General features: G+C 37.4%; 1 protein-coding gene across 1 annotated transcript in view; it reads left to right on the top strand.

The window, feature by feature from the left end:
* LOC139945370 (uncharacterized) overlaps positions 1-14,303 on the top strand; it is a 152,515-nt gene extending 138,212 nt beyond the window's left edge. Inside the window, exons 121-135 of the mRNA XM_071942719.1 lie at positions 491-713; positions 955-1,034; positions 1,173-1,301; positions 1,759-1,909; positions 4,190-4,332; positions 4,952-5,040; positions 5,647-5,827; positions 6,993-7,163; positions 7,466-7,608; positions 8,523-8,768; positions 10,119-10,290; positions 10,690-10,912; positions 11,357-11,452; positions 12,256-13,075; positions 13,859-14,303. Coding sequence (XP_071798820.1) covers positions 491-713; positions 955-1,034; positions 1,173-1,301; positions 1,759-1,909; positions 4,190-4,332; positions 4,952-5,040; positions 5,647-5,827; positions 6,993-7,163; positions 7,466-7,608; positions 8,523-8,768; positions 10,119-10,290; positions 10,690-10,912; positions 11,357-11,452; positions 12,256-13,075; positions 13,859-13,930 — 2,939 coding nt within the window. The 3' untranslated portion in view covers positions 13,931-14,303. The remainder of the gene's footprint in view (positions 1-490; positions 714-954; positions 1,035-1,172; positions 1,302-1,758; positions 1,910-4,189; positions 4,333-4,951; positions 5,041-5,646; positions 5,828-6,992; positions 7,164-7,465; positions 7,609-8,522; positions 8,769-10,118; positions 10,291-10,689; positions 10,913-11,356; positions 11,453-12,255; positions 13,076-13,858) is intronic.
* The last annotated feature ends 4,099 nt before the right edge of the window (positions 14,304-18,402 follow it).

The following is an 18,402-nucleotide window of genomic DNA, read 5'->3' as shown; positions in this document are numbered from 1 at the left end:
AATAAGCCAGCGCCAATCTAACAATAAGAGCAGAATAGCCATACATGAATTGCTATTGAGGGTTTGGGTAGTCAGCATTGAATTGTCATCTTCCACACCCTGAATGGTACATCACCTGAATTCATGTGTACAAACCTCCCAGACCTGCTCCTGAACATTCTATGCTGGACTCCTGGGGTGATCGCTGTTTTCCACATGCCAGGCCACCTCTAAGGAACAGCGCATCCCACTTAGACTCAGAAAAGCAGACACTAATGTTCTCAATTCAAAACACATCTCAAAACGTATCTATTTCGGAAACAATAGCCTTAGTTTTGGTTGTCTTGTGTATATTAAGCAGAGTTCTTGGTTTTTGCACCAGGAGTGTCATCATTAACAGACATGGCACACTAGAAGTGGTCAATGTTTTATTTTATTTTATGTATTTGTTTTATTATAGTTTCAAAAACAATGGTGTAACTAAATGTAACCAAATCGTTCTGTTTGACAGAGTATTGTGTAAGCAGCTCAGCAGAGTTACTGGATGACATCGTCCCCTGTATGGTGGTTGGCACCAATGCATCCGGTTCGGTGGCTATAAGAGACGGGATGATTATTGTTACGGCTGATGACAGACAGGAGGTGTACAACCTCACTGACTTCCAAGCTAATCGAGAAGACAGTGATGAGATGACAAGCCAGCAAGATGCCAAATTTAACATGGAACCTGGAAAGTAAGTTAACTCAAGCAGTCAGACAAGTCTAATTATTGATCGCTTTATGGGGGCTACCCAAATGAAAATTTCATACAGCCTGTATTAGCACAAAAATTTGCTTAGCACAAAAAAGTATATTAAGGCCTATTGATTTTTCATCGTAACCATGCACTTACTTTAGCATACGCCGATATTCCTTTTTTTTTCAAGTTACCATAGCCTTTAATAATCACCTTTTGTACTTTATTATTGTTGCTAGATGTCTGTACTCTTGGATGAAGCTGTGTAACCCTGCTCTACTTTGTCAAACACTGCCAGCAGGAACAACCACTGTTTTAGGTGAGTTTATCTGTTAAGCTTATAGCACTTTTTTAAATTGACAGAATGTGGTTTCTCCTGTAACCATGTGTTCTCGTATCTTAAAAAAAAAAAATATATATATATATATATTCTTTTTCTTCACTTGATATTTCTCAGGAGAGAACGACATGATGATGACGTCAGCAAACGGTACAGATCTTGCTCTTGCATATCCACAGAGTAACAGAAGACGACGAAGGAGGGCGCTAGACAACAATTTTGAGTTCGCCATAGCTACAACTGGAGGTGAGCAGAACAATAAATATATATATTGAAGCACAACGGAAAAAAACATAATACGAAATAAGTAAGATGTTTTATAAGTGTAATAGTACATGATATCACATGAGTCAGAAAAAGCGATAACAAAATCTCTTAAAGGCACTGGATACTATTGGTAATTGCTCAAAATAGTTGTTGGCATAAAAACTTACTTGTTAACTATCAATGGAGAGATGTTAAGGAGATGATCAATGGAGAGATGATAGTATAAAACTTTGTTTGAAACGGCTTCCTCTGAAGTAGCGTAGTTTTCAAGAAAAAAAGTTATTTCTCACTTAAACTTTAGAGTTTTGTTATTTTATGCAAATGTTGAGATACACCAGGTGAGAAGAATGGCCTTTGACTAGCCAATAGTGTCTAGTGCTTTTTATCCTGATTTTGTTTCTAAACATATCCAACCCTTCTTAACTATGTGTCCCAGGTCTCCAGCAAGGTGGTTCATTAATTCTTGGGCTGCTGGATGGCAATAAAACCAATGAGGATTTTACATCTGATGCTAATCCAGATTATGTCTCCTACATCAGTAATCCCCTGGACACCATACAGAAGACATCAAGGATTCTACGAAGAAGGTATATATTTGTTTTCTTAATATTGTCTTTTACTGCGGGGAGAAAAAAACAGCAACTTCAAAAAAATGTGATGTTACGCTTATTCATTTTATAAAAAGTAGCATTTGCTTTTCATAGGGTTATTTTCATACATAAAAAAGCAACCAGTTGCTAACAAGTAAAAGCTCTAGTTTTAAGAAAAATCAAAAGCTAGTTTCTTGCAAGCAAACATTACCTTGATTAACAGTTTCAGCAAACAAAATGTTTGATCAGTGGCTATTGCCACTTATCTTCCAGTACGCTAAACCACAAATCAGAAGCTCGAACTAGCAGATTTCCATTTCTGCTTAGCAGCTTTCCAAAATCTGCTTAGCAGATTTCCATTTCTGCTTAGCAGATTTCGATTTCTGCTTAGCAGATTTCGATTTCTGCTTAGCAGATTTCCATTTCTGCTTAGCAGATATCCATTTTCTGCTTAGCAGATTTCCAATTTCTGCTTAGCAGATTTCGATTTCTGCTTAGCAGATTTCCATTTCTGCTTAGCAGATATCCATTTCTGCTTAGCAGATTCCCATTTTCTGCTTAGCAGATTTCCAATTTCTGCTTAGCAGATTTTTATTTCTGCTTAGCAGATTTCGATTTCTGCTTAGCAGATTTCGATTTCTGCTTAGCAGATTCCCATTTTCTGCTTAGCAGATTTCAATTTCTGCTTAGCAGATTTCGATTTCTGCTTAGCAGATTTCCAATTTCTGCTTAGCAGATTTCGATTTCTGCTGAGCAGATTTCCATTTCTGCTTAGCAGATATCCATTTCTGCTTAGCAGATTCCCATTTTCTGCTTAGCAGATTTCCAATTTCTGCTTAGCAGATTTCGATTTCTGCTTAGCAGATTTCCGAAATCTGCTTAGCAGATTTCCATTTCTGCTTAGCAGATTCCCATTTTCTGCTTAGCAGATTTCCAATTTCTGCTTAGCAGATTTCTATTTCTGCTTAGCAGATTTCGATTTCTGCTTAGCAGATTCCCATTTTCTGCTTAGCAGATTTCCAATTTCTGCTTAGCAGATTTCGATTTCTGCTTAGCAGATTTCCAATTTCTGCTTAGCAGATTTTGATTTCTGCTTAGCAGATTTCCATTTCTGCTTAGCAGATATCCATTTCTGCTTAGCAGATTCCCATTTTCTGCTTAGCAGATTTCCAATTTCTGCTTAGCAGATTTCGATTTCTGCTTAGCAGATTTCCGAAATCTGCTTAGCAGATTTCCACTTCTGTTTAGCAGATTCCCATTTTCTGCTTAGCAGATTTCCAATTTCTGCTTAGCAGATTTCTATTTCTGCTTAGCAGATTTCCAATTTCTGCTTAGCAGATTTCGATTTCTGCTTAGCAGATTTCCGAAATCTGCTTAGCAGATTTCCATTTCTGCTTAGCAGATTTCAATTTCTGCTTAGCAGATTTCCAATTTCTGTGTAGCAGATTTTAATTTCTGCTTAGCAGATTTTAATTTCTGCATAGCAGATTTTAATTTCTGCATAGCAGATTTCCATTTCTGATTAGCAGATTTCCAAGTCTGCTTATTTCCGAAATCTGCTTAGCATATTTTTCACGACATTGTTTTACACATTTCTCAAAAACTACACCACCTCAGCAACTTTAAGGTACGCTTTCTACTATCACTATCTTCCTTGCTATTCGGTAGTTGTAATTTGTCTTGTTTATTGACCAAAGCTGGAACTCTCTTGTTGATCACATTTTTGACCTGCTTTTTATCACTACTCTGTGCAGCGTTTTTGAAAAATCGTGTAGGAAAAGCAAAACTATAAAGCTCAACATTACGCATGCTTCATCGCACATGAGTAGCGCTTTATTAAGAACCTACAAGCAGTAGCTCGAGAAAAAGTGTACTAGTCAAAGCAAAAGTTCATTATACATTTTTAAGCCATGTTTTTGCCTCAGCTTCTGCTGATTGCTTTTGCTCGGTGCCTGTGCGTATAAGCAAGTGCTAGTTTTTATGAATCCGGCCCATTAAAATGGTGGTTTTGAGTTAAAAGAGCATCACATAATTGTTTTGGATCACATAATTGTTTTGGGTAAAAACCAAAATTAATATTCTTTATCCCGGTGCAAATTTACCATGTATTAGAGAATTGTTTTTGATAACAAATCAGTTACTGACAGTGTAAACACTTTATGTAATCACCATACACATAGACTGACAAACTGGTAGAAATTTGAGATCAATCGAATTTTTACCCCCAAAATAAATTCTTCTTAAATAGCAGATTATTTATAATTGTTCCATTTCCAGGATACGTTTTGTGTATGAGCCTCTCTTCTACGTGACCAGCCTGGGGCAGACTGAGCTCCAAGGTCCATTGATCATCAACCTAACCCTCAATACACCAGGAAACTGGACAGAGGCCAAACCTAGACTGGTTTATTGGGACAGTGGTAATTTGAGTTGAATTTTTGTTGAAAGTTTGAGAGTTTTATGTAAAAGAATACAAAATACTGAAAGCAGTTACTCCATTTACAAGAGTTGCCTTCGTTAAATGTACTTAAAATCTCACTAAACTCACGCTTAAAGGAACTTGCACATTATCAGGTAGTGAGTGAAAAATTTAAGTGTTTTAGTTAGACACAGCGGAACAGTCAGAGTAAATAAATTTCATAAAAAAACAACTTTCATTTTAGTATAAAGTAAGATACATGTATCACTTGCTCAGAACTATAGGGCTATTAATGACAATTTCATATACGTAATGATCAAAGGGTCCTTAAATAATAAACAAAAATTCGCATAAAGTACAAACAAGTCAAAATAACAAATTAATGAAAATTACTTTTCTTTTTGCCAAACCAATACTTTGATGAAAGTATATATTTTGCTTTATATTGATCACATTCTGTGGATCTTATTTTTGACTTTCCATGATTTTACTTTTCATGGTCAAATTTGATAGTTTTTTCCTTTTTTATTGTACAGCGCCTGGGAACGTTGTTGCAATGGACTCGGCGCTGTATAAATGTGTTTTGTTTGTTTATTTTAATATTTTTAATATCTTTTCAGACAATTCTGAGTGGCGAGATGTAGCTAAAACATGCAGTGATGTGGATCGGCTGACATACAATGAGGTAGATAGTCTGCTCAGTGTGGAGGTATGTCATTTTTTCTCAATAGCGATGTTAAAAGAGATTCAGTTGAAGAAGTTCTCTATATACCCAATTGCACAGAACAACTCATTGAAATATTGTTGGGATAAAAGTCAAGGCTGAACTTCATGGAGCTGCTTGAACAGAAAACATTGCTTAAACATTTTCTGCTCAGCAAAAAAAGAAGCAGGATACCAGTCACAAATTGTACATGTGACATGGAAGGCTGGCTGGTAACCTTATTCTGGTAAGCATAGTTTTGTTGTGCTTAGCTAGTTTATGTGCGTAAGAAGCTCTGTGAAATTGAACCCGGTGTCATTATATCGAACATCAAGCTGAGCCATGACCATCGTTCAGTCTCAATTTGTTTGTCAAACAATCTGTTTCCATACTGAGAGTGGAAGGGTTTTACCTTTTGCTTTACAAATAGTATTACTATGTGTATAGTGAGGCTGAATTACTGTGCCCACAGCAAGAGAAGCAGCGAAGGAGGGCGCTAGACAGCAAGTTTAAGTTCGTTATTTCTCCAACTGGAGGTGGGCTGAAACAAAATTGAGTTGAAAGAGAAAATTAGTAATTTTTTAATAACTTTGGTGGATGCTTTCGTACCAGGTATGTGCAACTAGAGGAAGGACCTCGACAGCAGGGAATCGTCAACGCCGCGCTACAGAGGAAACTTCCTTCTTTAGCCACGAGACCGAGTTTGCATTGGCAGATGTCCTCAATACCATCCCAAATGACCCGCCAGAAATCACAAATCCTGTGGCCATCTTTATAATGGATGAAGACGAAGGTAGATCGAAGATACATCCTATCCCAATTTCATATTAAAAGTTAAAAAATAACTATACTGTTCGATTCACATTTATTTATTATTATTATTACTTTAATTTGAATAAAAAACAAACGAAAGGTTGACACCATTCAAATTTACAAAGTTTTAACAGAATAAAGAAAAATGGAATTAACAATAAACGGGCAAAATCTATACATAAATACACAAATATTAAAAGAAAAAAAACATTAACTAGCAGAAACACGCCATAAAAAAAAACCAAAGAAAATCAAAATAGGAAAAAAATGGCAAAGACATACATAAAAAAAGCAGACAAAGAGTTTAAAATTTGCCAAGCAGCCCCAATTTTTTTTCAATATTCTAGCTAATGAGGGTAGCGTGGGTTTACTATTTACTAATTACTATTTAGGTTTTTTCATACTGTCAAAAACACAGCCTGACATAATAATAGCGAACAGAGTAGTTTAAGGGTTATACAGTGAAAGAAAAAATGAACAGTATGGAGGCCAATTTGATAAGCCGAGGCTTGTAGTTATCAGCTTGTGGACAGACAGAGACAAGAAAACGGACAAACAGAGACAAGACCAACAGACAAACAGAGACAGGACAAACAGACAAACATACTGTATGGATGCCGATTTGATAAGCCGAGGCTTGTAGTTATCAGCCTGTGGACAGACAGAGACAAGATAAACGGACAAACAGAGGACGTACGAATAGGAACATTTGAAGCAACTTACAACTTTCAACGCTTAAAAAACTAAAATGAAAATAGTAGGTATGAAAAAGATCAAATGGTATACCTGACAAAGCAATCAATGAAAAGACAACTATGTGACCAAAGCCGTCAATGAAAAGACAACTATGTGACCAAATGAATAAATATTAAGCAATGCGTTGTAATGTCCATATTTTTTTTTTTTTTTGACACACAAGGCCTGAAGGCCACTTCAAAGTGTGGGCCACAATTATTTTTTCCAGAGGCCGTTGCCACCTACTCCTAGGGCTGAAATAGGGTTACCCCTTTTACAGTCCAGATGGATGTAGGCTTTGGTACCATCAGTTAATCAGTCAGTGTTATTAGCAGGGGATTATCAGTTCATATCCTTTTGTTATCACGCTGATCAATTTTTATCACACCTTTTATTTTTGTTTTTTGCAGGCACACTTGAATATTCTTTTGAGGCTTCAGACCCTGATGATGACGTCTTAGTCTTTGAGTTGGGTCTTGATAATGAGACGACACTAGGTTCAGCAACCATCACTGAGGATGGGGTCTTCTCTTTTACACCATGTCTCGACTGTCATGGCAGTTTCACTTTTCAACTCATTTGTAAGTACCAGAATTGGTCTGACCCCTTGCATTTGCCGCCATTGCTGAGGTCAAACAACGGCAGGAGTGTACATTGTGTATACCTTTCTTTTGCACCGATCGCAGCCCGAGCTTCTGCCATCCCTGGATGGAAAACTATGAAAAGCCATGAATGCAAATCAAAAACAGATCGCTACTGTTTTTGTAATAACTTTTTACATGAATTCTTTAATCTTATTATTACTGCATACTTTTTCTGGTAAACAAACATTGTTATTAGATTTAAGTCTTTCTTGACAATTGTTTTCTTAATCTGTTCCTAGTGAGAGAGATACAGACATTGGTTGAGATCGAACCTCTGACTACTGTTGTTAATATCTCAATGGAGGTCAACCCAGTCAATGACAATCCATTCTCTTATGTCGCTTTGAATGGGGAAATTGCTGGTAATGGACGGGAAGCAGAAGTAAGTAGTTTAAAGGCCATCAAATAAATCAACGGTTTATTACAAAACTTCCTTTTCTGATTTTTGGCTATAGTTTTCCTTTTTATCTTTTGACTTGAAGTACAAAATATCCTCAATTCAGCATTTGGCTGCCATGGAGTATGTTTGTATAAATCATCAATGAATGAATACAGTGAAGAATGGTGCATTATATTAAAACTATGAGCACATCTTTTCGTCAAGAATGTGTTGAGGACGATAATGATGTCATGATGTGGGTGACACCTGGGCCCAAATTCATAGAGCTGCTTAAATGCAGTGGACACTATTGGTAATTGTCAAAGCCTAGCCTTCACAGTTTGTGAATCTCAACATACACATAAAATAACTAACCTGTGAAGGTTTGAGCTCAATCGAACTTGCAAGATAATAATGGAAGAAAGAAACCCCTTCTCTCCTGAAGTTGTGTGCGTTTAGATGGTTGATTTTGAGACCTCAAATTCTAAACTTGAGGTCTCGAATACAAATTCGTAGAAAATTACTTCTTTCTCGAAAACTATGTCACTTCAGAGGGAGCCGTTTCTCACAATGTTTTATACCTTCAACCTCTCCCAATTACTCGTCACCAAGTAAGGTTTACGCTAATAATTATTTTGAGTAATTCCCAATAGTGTCCACTGCCTTTAAACATCAAAAGCAGCTACGCCTTAAATAGTTTTGCTTACTGAAATATGGTTACCAACCAAAATATTATGTCACATGTGCATTTTGTGACTGGTGTCCTGTTCATTTCTGCTTAGCAAAAAATTGTTAAGCAGCATTTTCTGCTTAAGCGGCTCTTTGAAATTGGGTCCTTATTATACAAGCTGATATTCCAATCAAAACCTGCTATAATTTCCCAACATTAACCTAGACTTTAAATACTTTTATTGCAGCTAACAGTAGAGCAGAACACAGGAGCCAACATTGCCTACAAAGACCTGGTGGTTATGATAGGTGCCTATGACGTTGACACCAATGATAACTTGACGCTTCTTATTCAACCTCCAACGTATGGTGTACTTACCATGAGAGGTGAGGTTAGATCAATCCCGCTGAGGCAGAACTGTAGTCAACTTCCTCGTAATATCACAAGTCAAGAGAATGTACTTCCATGTGGGTTGGAGACACCTCAAGAAGCGGTGAGAATTTTGTTAATATTTTCAGCAATCTTATAGTTCAATCTTATATAGGTTGTCTCGGTCAAATTCGGCAAATGAGCAGTCAATTTCATTTTCATGCGTTCAAATTTAAGCTGTTTTGCCTCTCAAGTTGTTATTGCTTTTCAAACTCATGGTCATTCAATTTCGTTTTGAATCAAGTCAAATTCGTTAAGCACTACGTTCAATTTAGCGTATCGTCATTCTTTTTCGTGACACACATGCCTCAAGAATTTGAATGCTGCTTTGATGATTGTTAAATTGAATGATTTTTTTTGTTAAATCGAATGACGCAACATTTCATTTGACTAACCATACAATGAAATTGAATTACCATTTTCAGTAGGATTCGATTTCGCGCAAAATAGAATAGATTGGTGGTTAAATTGGCTGCTCAGTTGCTGAAACTGGCCGAGAAACCCTATAGTAAAACAACAATACAATAACTACATTGAAGATACTAGAACACGCTTCATACTTACTGTGATTGAAGATGTATGTAATATAATTTACTTGTAAAAGTTTCAGCTTCAATAGTGGTCACGTTTTTGAGAAATAAAAATTGAAAATCACAGAGCGATGTTTTCAGGAGAGTTGCTTCAATACAGTATTATTAGTATTTACCAGTGTTGGGCCCAATTTCATAGAGCTGTTTTTATTTTAAGCACAAAAGTAGCTAAGCATAACAAAGTTATGTACAATTTGCGACTAGTATCCTGCTCATTTCCTGCTTAGCAGAGAAATTCTAAGCAGTTTTAAAAGCAGCTCTATGAAATCGAGCCCTGGTTTTATACCAATACTGGTAAAAAAAAACATGTATGCTAAAACTATTTCAGTCTCCTGAAACAAAAATTATTTTTGTGAAATTGTTTTACTCACATCTCAAAAACTACAGCACCTCGGGTACTAATATTTTAACGTAAGCTTTCTACTATCATTATCTTGAAACCCTTTAAGTTTAATATAAATCTGTGGACACTGTTTTTTGTGTCCTACAAAAGATACCCAAACCTTAGTGTATTTTATTACGATTTTTGGGGTTGAACAAAGAATTGACTAGAGTGGGATTCGAACCAACGACCTCCGGATTAACGTGCCGGCGCTTTACCAACTGAGCTATGTAGCCCTATATTGGCGGTGTCCCTATTTTGTCAATATCTGTATTTTATTACGTGCATGTTTCAACGCTTTAGAAACCCTAGTATTAAGCGCTATATAAATGCATGTTATTATTATTTTATTTTTTTATATGAACCTTTGAAGGTTTAATTACCTTGACTGCCAATCTAATCTAAGTAAATTTTTGATTTGGTTTGGATTTTTTTATTTCAGGAGATGATGAGTTGGGTATCATCTACGTTTGCCTACACCCCTAATCACAACTTCCATGGAAAGGATATTGTCCTAATCTTGAGTAAGGATGAATCAGGCGCGGTGTCTCAGCTACTGACGATAGAGATTGCAGTCTTGGTGAATCCTTGCATCAATGAGGGCGTTTGCGGAGGTATACATTTCATTCATTTCATTTCCAGACATCTATTTTATTTTATTTTTTTATACGTATACACCAATCCGGCCTTTCCCCGGGACCACGCACCATGACGCGCTATGGCGATTATGCTTTTTCAGTCAGCTCCAACACTTTGGAACAAGCTACCCACCCACACTCAAGCAGCACTTCCATTGGACACTTTTAAAACATTACTAAAAACCCATCCTTTTTGTAATTTTTTTTTTAAACTTAACAGGTATTTACCTATATATACACCGATGTGTGTTGGCACTGTTTACTCAGTCTGTGAAAAAAATCACAGGCAGACATTGAATAAAAATAAAAATGAATTTTATATAAATGTTGTTTTTATTAATTAATATTATTATAATTCTCATATTTTTCCCTCAGGACCTGCTGATGATCCAGACTGCACTTCCCCAGATCGCAGTTCTAGTTTTGATTCTTATTTCTGCATCTGTGAATCGGGATGGGTCGGTGACTTCTGTGAAATCGACTATGACGAATGCACATCTGCACCATGTGAATTCCCGTTTGTCTGCTACGATCTCTTCAATGGATTTGAGTGCGCGTGCCCATTGTCCGACCCGATGTGTACAGGGCTTGATTGGAGGTCAGAGTTCATTTAGATATAACTCGGTTTATGGTTTAAAGTTGAGAAAATATCACGGTAGATGAATAAAACAATGAAGATCTACTTGTTGATAATAATTATAACAATAGTATTAATTCCTTAGTCAATTGTTCATTCCCCCCCCCCTAATGATAAACAGCGACTGACAATTTTAAATGAAATTATTTTAGTGAAAATACACTAATTTTATTGTTGCGTTATACAAAGCAGCACTTTAAACTAAAGGTTAGAATGGTTTTTCTACTGACACTCTTATAAAAGCATCGACTGAGAAGTTGAAAGGAAATTGGTTTACTGAAAAGACACTGACAAATTACACCCTTTCAAAATTCCTTTTCTGAAAAAAAAACTTTAAAGGACCTTTCAACCTGATATAATTTTCACTTTAAGTTTTTGAAATATTTATTGTTTTTGTTCTTGAAGATTCAAGATTGTGATCGGCGTTACCTGCACATTGTTTGGATTGTTTCTGATCACTCTGATTCTTTTCGTCTTCTTCAAGAAGGGCTATTCTATAAAGTAAGTGGAACCATCAGCTACTCCTGCACACAATGCATGAACTGTTTCGGGAACCTAATTAAATAAATAACTTTACCTAACAAAATTGTGCTCGATAAAATGTATGTTCATCAACCCCCCCCCCCTTCATAAGATCGAGTGAGAAACTGAAAAGAAATATTTAAACTGAAAAGACACCAAAAACATCATTGGTTTTGCGCTTTTCAAAATTTCTTTACAAAAAATCTTTCAAGGATCTTGTATGTATTACAAAAGAACATAGTATGATTCAATTCAAGTTACATTTATTTCATACTACTCTTCTTAAGATATAACGTGTACAAAATATTACATAGATAAGCAAAATAATAAGCACAGAGGATTGAGGGAAACTAGTTAATCTATGTCAACCAAAATAATCATAGAGAGTATGAGGCTGTCAGATTAAGCCAAGGTTTGTATAGAAGACAGCCTTGACAGACAAACTACAAAAAAGAGACAAGACAAACAGGCAAAAAGAAAACATTCACCAACAAAAACAGACTGGTTTGCTATGAGAGAATATGTATTAACTAGCTGGGCTATAGCAAATGACTGATGACATATTTGGCGAGAAGAAATAATTTGTAAGTCTTAGAATACTTGAATCGTGATCCAAATGACCCAAAAGTGCTCAAACATCGCACTGAATTGAATTACGTATTGGATTTGAATTTTGAAATTGAGTTTGATGCAAATTGACAAACTTCGTGACCTGAAGGTCAAAAAAAGATATGACGTAACTCAAGTGACATGTGTAAACACCGTTTTTCCATTTGCAATAGGTCCCGTATTCATCCCAGCCAAGATGATGAAGAACAACTTGTACAGACACCGAGTGAGTCGAACAGTTTCGAGAATCCAGCCTTTCAACTCGATGAAGACGTCGCTGATTCTCCACCGGTGTTGTCTCAAGAGAGACCAATGTCCGCTCCTCCGGGTCCCTCTACCGTCTCCCCAAGTACTGCCCAGTCAAAGAGATCAACAATGGGCTCTCTGCCATCCATAAGGTCCGATGGAAAGAAGAAGTCTGGAAGACCACGTTCTAGTAACGGCCGCTCAAACATCGTGGGAGTTGCACCGTTGACCGCTGCTGAAGTCCCCGTACTGGCTGATTTTGAAACTCCTCGCTCCAAGTCCGGAAGACCCGGCTCTCTTTTTGGCCGATCAAACGCTGTGGGAGTTGCACCGTTGACGGCTCCAGAAGTCCCCATACAGGATGATGTACAAACTCCTCGCTCCAAGTCCGGAAGATCCCGCTCTCTTTTTGGCCGTTCAAATGCCGTAGACGTTACACCTTTGATTGAAGCAGAAGAGGAAGTTGCTGTCCGGGATGATGTTGAAACTCCTCCCTCCGAAGCAGAGCTCTCTGATGAGAGCCCGCTCAAAGCTGAGAAATGGGCGGCTACCACAATGCCAAAGGGTAGCCCCGGAGATGAAGTCAATGCCCAGGAGATGGTTGAGCGGAATAGCGTCTCAAGCCGTTTGGGAAGACCGGAAGAGGCTGTTGATGATGAGGTTACAGGCACAGGGGGTTGGTTCGGGTCTTCCTCGAGAGATGGTCCAAGCTCATCCAAAAAGGAGACAGCTGGCTCTCCGATTCAGGTATAAAAAAAATTATTGTTTCTTAGCATTATCCTCAATAAAACAAAATAACTTAATAAGAATGTTTCTGACAATTTTAAACCAAAATGAAATAAAAAAGATATTACACTTCGAGCTGATACTTGCAGAATTCAGTCTCAATAATAAAATATAATAATGTAGGTATTTATAAAGCGCCTTGTGATACAATAACAACAAATAACAAACAGACAATTACAGCAAGTTGGTAGACTTGCAGCCAGTATTCAAGGGAAATCTGTCCGCAGGATGGGGAGCATTTAAAAGAGGGCGCTATTGGAAGCAGTTTATAGACCTTTCTTTTGCACAGCCCGAGTTTTTGGCAACCCGGATTGGAAAACTATAGAAAGCCATCAGTACAAATCAAGAAAACATAGCTATTTTTTTGTAAAAATGTAACCAAATTGTTTGATTTTGTTTAGAACAAAACAACTAATTATGAGAGGTATTTTATTTAATTGAAAGTTTGCAGAAAATGTTGAATTTTGTTAAAACATCTGTTTTGACGATTTAGTGTTTTACTAACATTCGGCTGACCATGCCAACCAAGGGGGTTTGTTTATCAACAAAAAGGTCTGTACACAATTCACAATTTTGGGGACAGAATTTTCGGGGGCAGAATCTCCTGCCATATCGGCAAATCGAGTAGGCATGTGGTCACAGAGAAGGGATTTAGCAGAGCCATAGATATACAGTCATTAGAGGAAAAGAGATCGGAAAGATTATCTCAAAAGTTGTTCTTTATTCAAACTTTGTCTTTTGCAGCTTCCTGGATCTATGGTCAGCATCAAAGAAGAAGAAATGACTCCTGAGGATATTGAAGAGACGGATATGTAATGATTCATCTTTCATTAATGAGGTCGTAGTTCAAAGTTTTTTTCTATCACGAGTTTTTAAACAATATTAATCATTGTTCAAAAGCAAAACGCAAGATTTATTTGAATGAACTTCATATGAAAACTTTAGTTCATTTTCATAAGAAAATTAAATCACATTTGAGAGAAACGCCTTCTGGTACACATTTTTTTAAGTACACAAAATTTTAAGTTACAAAGGTGTAACAAAGTTAAACCATTGTCAAAACACTCTGTGGTAAAGTTTTAAATTAAAAGTTTTTAGAATCTTGAGAGGGATATGTTTTACATCACAAAAGATCAGATGCACAAATAATTTTGAAAATCGTTTTTTTTTTTAAGAAAAACAAATGTTTGAACAAAATAAGTCCTCAAAAAGTTGTGGTTATAGTCACAAGACTAATTCAAAGTTAAACAAAAAAAACTTGGGTTAACATTTTTAAAACATTTTAATTTTAACTGTGATTGTTTTTTAAGGCCAATGTAATCTTTTTACTCAATGTATTTTTTCTGGTGTGATGAGATTTATGACTATGAATATTCCAATGAAATTGAACTGCAAGTGCCTGAAAACGCCACTGTTGTTGCTTTTTGATCACACTGATGCCTCGGTTAGAGCAGGTCAGAGGTTAGAGTTCATTGCGCTGAAAGAAATCTGTCACTTAAACGATAAAACAAAAGAGTGTGAGTTCAAATAATGCAAGACATTAGCTTGGTATGTAAGGAGGTTAGTTTTAGATGTACGGAAATTGTTAGGAAATTGTTAGGAAAAAGGAACAGACAATATTTTTTAATTTTACTTAGATGGTGCAGGATCAAATGGCCCTTGCAAACATTTTTTACGTTTAAATTTATAGACTTATGGTTTTTATATATAATGGGAAAAAAACGGTGGCTGGAGGAGGATGTTTCAAAAGAGGGCGCTATCAGTAGTAGATTGTACACAGTTTCAATTAGGGAGACAGAATCTCCATCCGGCCGGCGTGTCTCAATCCTAACGCTGAACGCCACGTAGGGATAGTATCTGCATCTAAAAGTGGCGTGATATTAACATAACTGCACACAAGTCTACTGATAAAGGAGAATTTTCTGCGTAGTGTTTGTTTTTAATCTCGTAACAAAATTATTGGAAAGATATTTTACTCAGATGGAGAAGTTTTTTATAGACCTTGTTTGAGTGACCTTGTACACTCCATTAATTCTACTGGCAGCAGAGACACTGAACTGGTCATGCGGGACATTTTTTGTCTCATAATTTACACACAAATTAAAGACTTATGATTATAAAAAGATAGCAGCTAACCAATTTGCGATGTGCCTTCCTTCTGCATACCAACAATTACACCGCGCAGTTTCAATACAATCTAAGGGCCTTTTCGAAACCATGGATTCTTGTTTTGACAACTTTTATTGCGCGTGCTTTGCGTACGGGGTCAGGGCTTCAGACGACGAGAGGACGGAGCCTGAAGCCGAATCAGAAAGCAGAAGCCCCGGATTTGAAAAGGCCTTGTGTTCTTTCTTTTGCTGCAAATCGTGCCTGCAAATCGTGCCTGCAGAAGCAATTATTTCTAAACTTCCAAATTGCCACTGTCGCAGTGCTTTTATGGGTAATTTTTTGTTTTTCTAAATCGTTTGAAAAAAGGGAATTCTTAAAAAAAATATCAGGAACATTTTTTAGGGTGTCAATTCTGTAGTACAGGGGAGAAAAACGAACTGCATTAAATCTGGGTTCTTCGGCCCTTGTAAACATAATGGTTGTGTCGGACAAGTAAGGGTTCACTATTTTACATTGTAATGATTTTTTACTCAGAAAGGTTTTTGCTTTTTAATTGATATACACAGAAATAGTTCAGACCAAGAGGACATTAAAGGAAGCAAACTACAACTAACACGAATCATGTAGATTCAACTTATCTGGTGATTTTTGTACTAAGCAAGATACCCGCTTTGTTAAAAGATAAGGTCTAGCATTCTGCTGATGTCCTGTGTTAGTTGAAATGAATTTGGTTGAGAATAAAGTGTTTTTAAAGCAAAAAAAACTCTTTGTCATTGTCTTTTCCTTCCGAACTTGTTGTTACTAGGCAACAATCTTTTTTGCTAGATGAGCTCTCATAGTATAACCAAAGCTTAAAGGCATGGGGCACCTTTGGTAATTGTCAAAGACCAGTCTTCTCACGTGGTGTATCTCAACATAGTTCATAAAATAACAAACCTGTGAACATTTGAACTCAATTTGTCGTCAAAGTTACGAGAGAATAATGGAAGAAATTACTTCTTTCTCAAAAACTATGTTACTTCAGAGTAATTTCTCTTGATGTTTTATACTATCAGCATCACAGCTCTCGGTCGCACGTATAACCAAGTAAGTTTGTGTACTAACAATTATTTTGAGTAATTACCGATAGTGCCCACTGCCTTTAAGGTATTTTAGTATAACCAAATCTCTCTTGAATACGTCTGGGGTTTGATTCCAGGCTTGAATCAATGAAGGGCTAGAATCGTGATATTATAAATTCTTGGATGTAAAAGTTGTATAAATAGTTTGTGTAGGTAATGATGTTTTTACACTGAATCAATATTGGTTTTCCACTACTGCCATGACTGTGTTTAGGTTTTGGGCTACCATAATGGCGTCTGGTGACCCATCGTTGACCTTAGTATTGTTTACGGTTAAACCTTGACTGGAGGCTTTGACCTAATTAGCCTGAACATCTGACGTCACTTCGAGGCTCGTGAATAACGCCAGAGACCGCCCTCCAGCCGGCGTGTTCACATTCACCTTTGACCTACATTTACTTGACATTTTGGGTGCGTTCGTTTATCTTCCCTGGGTCTACCCCACAGTGCTCACTCGGGTGAGCCCCTGACAAGAACTAAGTAGGATTTGAAACTTTGCATGGTGGAGATAAGATATAGAAGAGTTTGCGGTAACACCATGTAATAACAATCTCTAAATGAGTTGGGGTGGTTCTGAAAAGAACCGTTGGGTTAACTCGACGTTTGAGTTTGCGGTAACACCATGTAATAACAATCTCTAAATGAGTTGGGGTGGTTCTGAAAAGAACCGTTGGGTCCAACCGTGAACCCAACGGTTCTTTTCAGAACCACCCCAACTCATTTAGAGATTGTTATTACATGGTGTTACCGCAAACTCTTCTACATGACAAGAACTAATCGAACGATTACACTCGCCCTCTAGTGGTGACGGCATGCACCTCAGGTCACCCCCAAGAGACCCACTCCACAAGCAGGGCACTGGGGGCTGACCCAGGTGAGCCCGTCGAAGCTATTCGAACGTACCGGGGCAGACCGGGGTCGACCAAGGGAAGCTTAACGAACGCACCCAAAGATACGAAGTCAAATTCTACACCAAGATTACATGCAAGTACATGCACATGCATGTACAATACACACGAACGGGGACACAGCAAGCAGCAACCGAAAGTAAGATTTCCATATCTGTGTTTGATTGGTCGTCCGAGATGACCTCAGACTAATCAAAACAAACCCAGCTACGGTAGCTTTTAGTCACTGCATTTATTCAATAATATCATCGTATGCAATGGAATCACGGGATTTGAGTAGCAAGTACCTACGGGTGGGCCCAGTCTACGACATAAAAGCGAGCTTTCGATTTTTGGCACGGAGCACACAGGACGGGAGAGAGCATGCACAGTAATATATATTCTCACGCTTGAGTGCTCCCGTCCTGGATGTTGTGGACCGCATGGTGGTATAGAATTGATTCAAGTACCAGTCCCCATAAGGGCCCTTTTTATTTACAGTCCCATCGCCTAAGCATCAGACAACTTGTATTGCATCTCCATGCAAACTCCATGCGCTAGCAACATGTAGCGTCCTCCGTCTTTCGATTGGGACAGTAAGGCCATGGAGTTTTCCTCCATAAGGCACACGTTGTTATTGTACCTCATCTTCCCTGGGAAAAAAAAACACGCTTAGAATTTGTCTACCGTCCTGTGTCCCTACCGTGATCTTTCGAAAGCACGCTACTGATACAAACACAATATTCAATTTATCAACGGTTGGTGGCGTGCTTTATATAACAGAATCCATCACAAACCATAGTGGCAGCAATGGTAAATGTATGGTATTCTGGCTGGTAAACTTGTTTTGCTAAGCAAGATTATTTTGTGCTTAGCAGATTTTTGTGCTTACAGGCTTTATGAAATTTTGCCATTCCTCCTTGCTTCCTCCGTTTAGTTGTTATTTTGATTGTTTGTAAAATAAACTTATTTTCTTTGATTGATGGAAAAGCAGAAGCTATTGTAAACTTCCTTTCTACCCAAATTACCTATGGCATACACAAAAGTTATGCTTTAATAAAACCATTTCAGACGGCACAGCTATTAATAATTTAATGGCGCCGACCCTTCGTAAACAAAGTCACGCACCAGAGCCCAATTTTATAAAGCATGTATGTACAAAAACTTGCTA

The sequence above is a fragment of the Asterias amurensis genome, chromosome 12, assembly GCF_032118995.1.
Source record: "Asterias amurensis chromosome 12, ASM3211899v1".
NCBI lineage: Eukaryota > Metazoa > Echinodermata > Asteroidea > Forcipulatida > Asteriidae > Asterias > Asterias amurensis.
The sequence above is the reverse complement of the archived record's forward strand: the minus strand, read 5'-3'. Positions and strand labels throughout refer to the sequence as shown.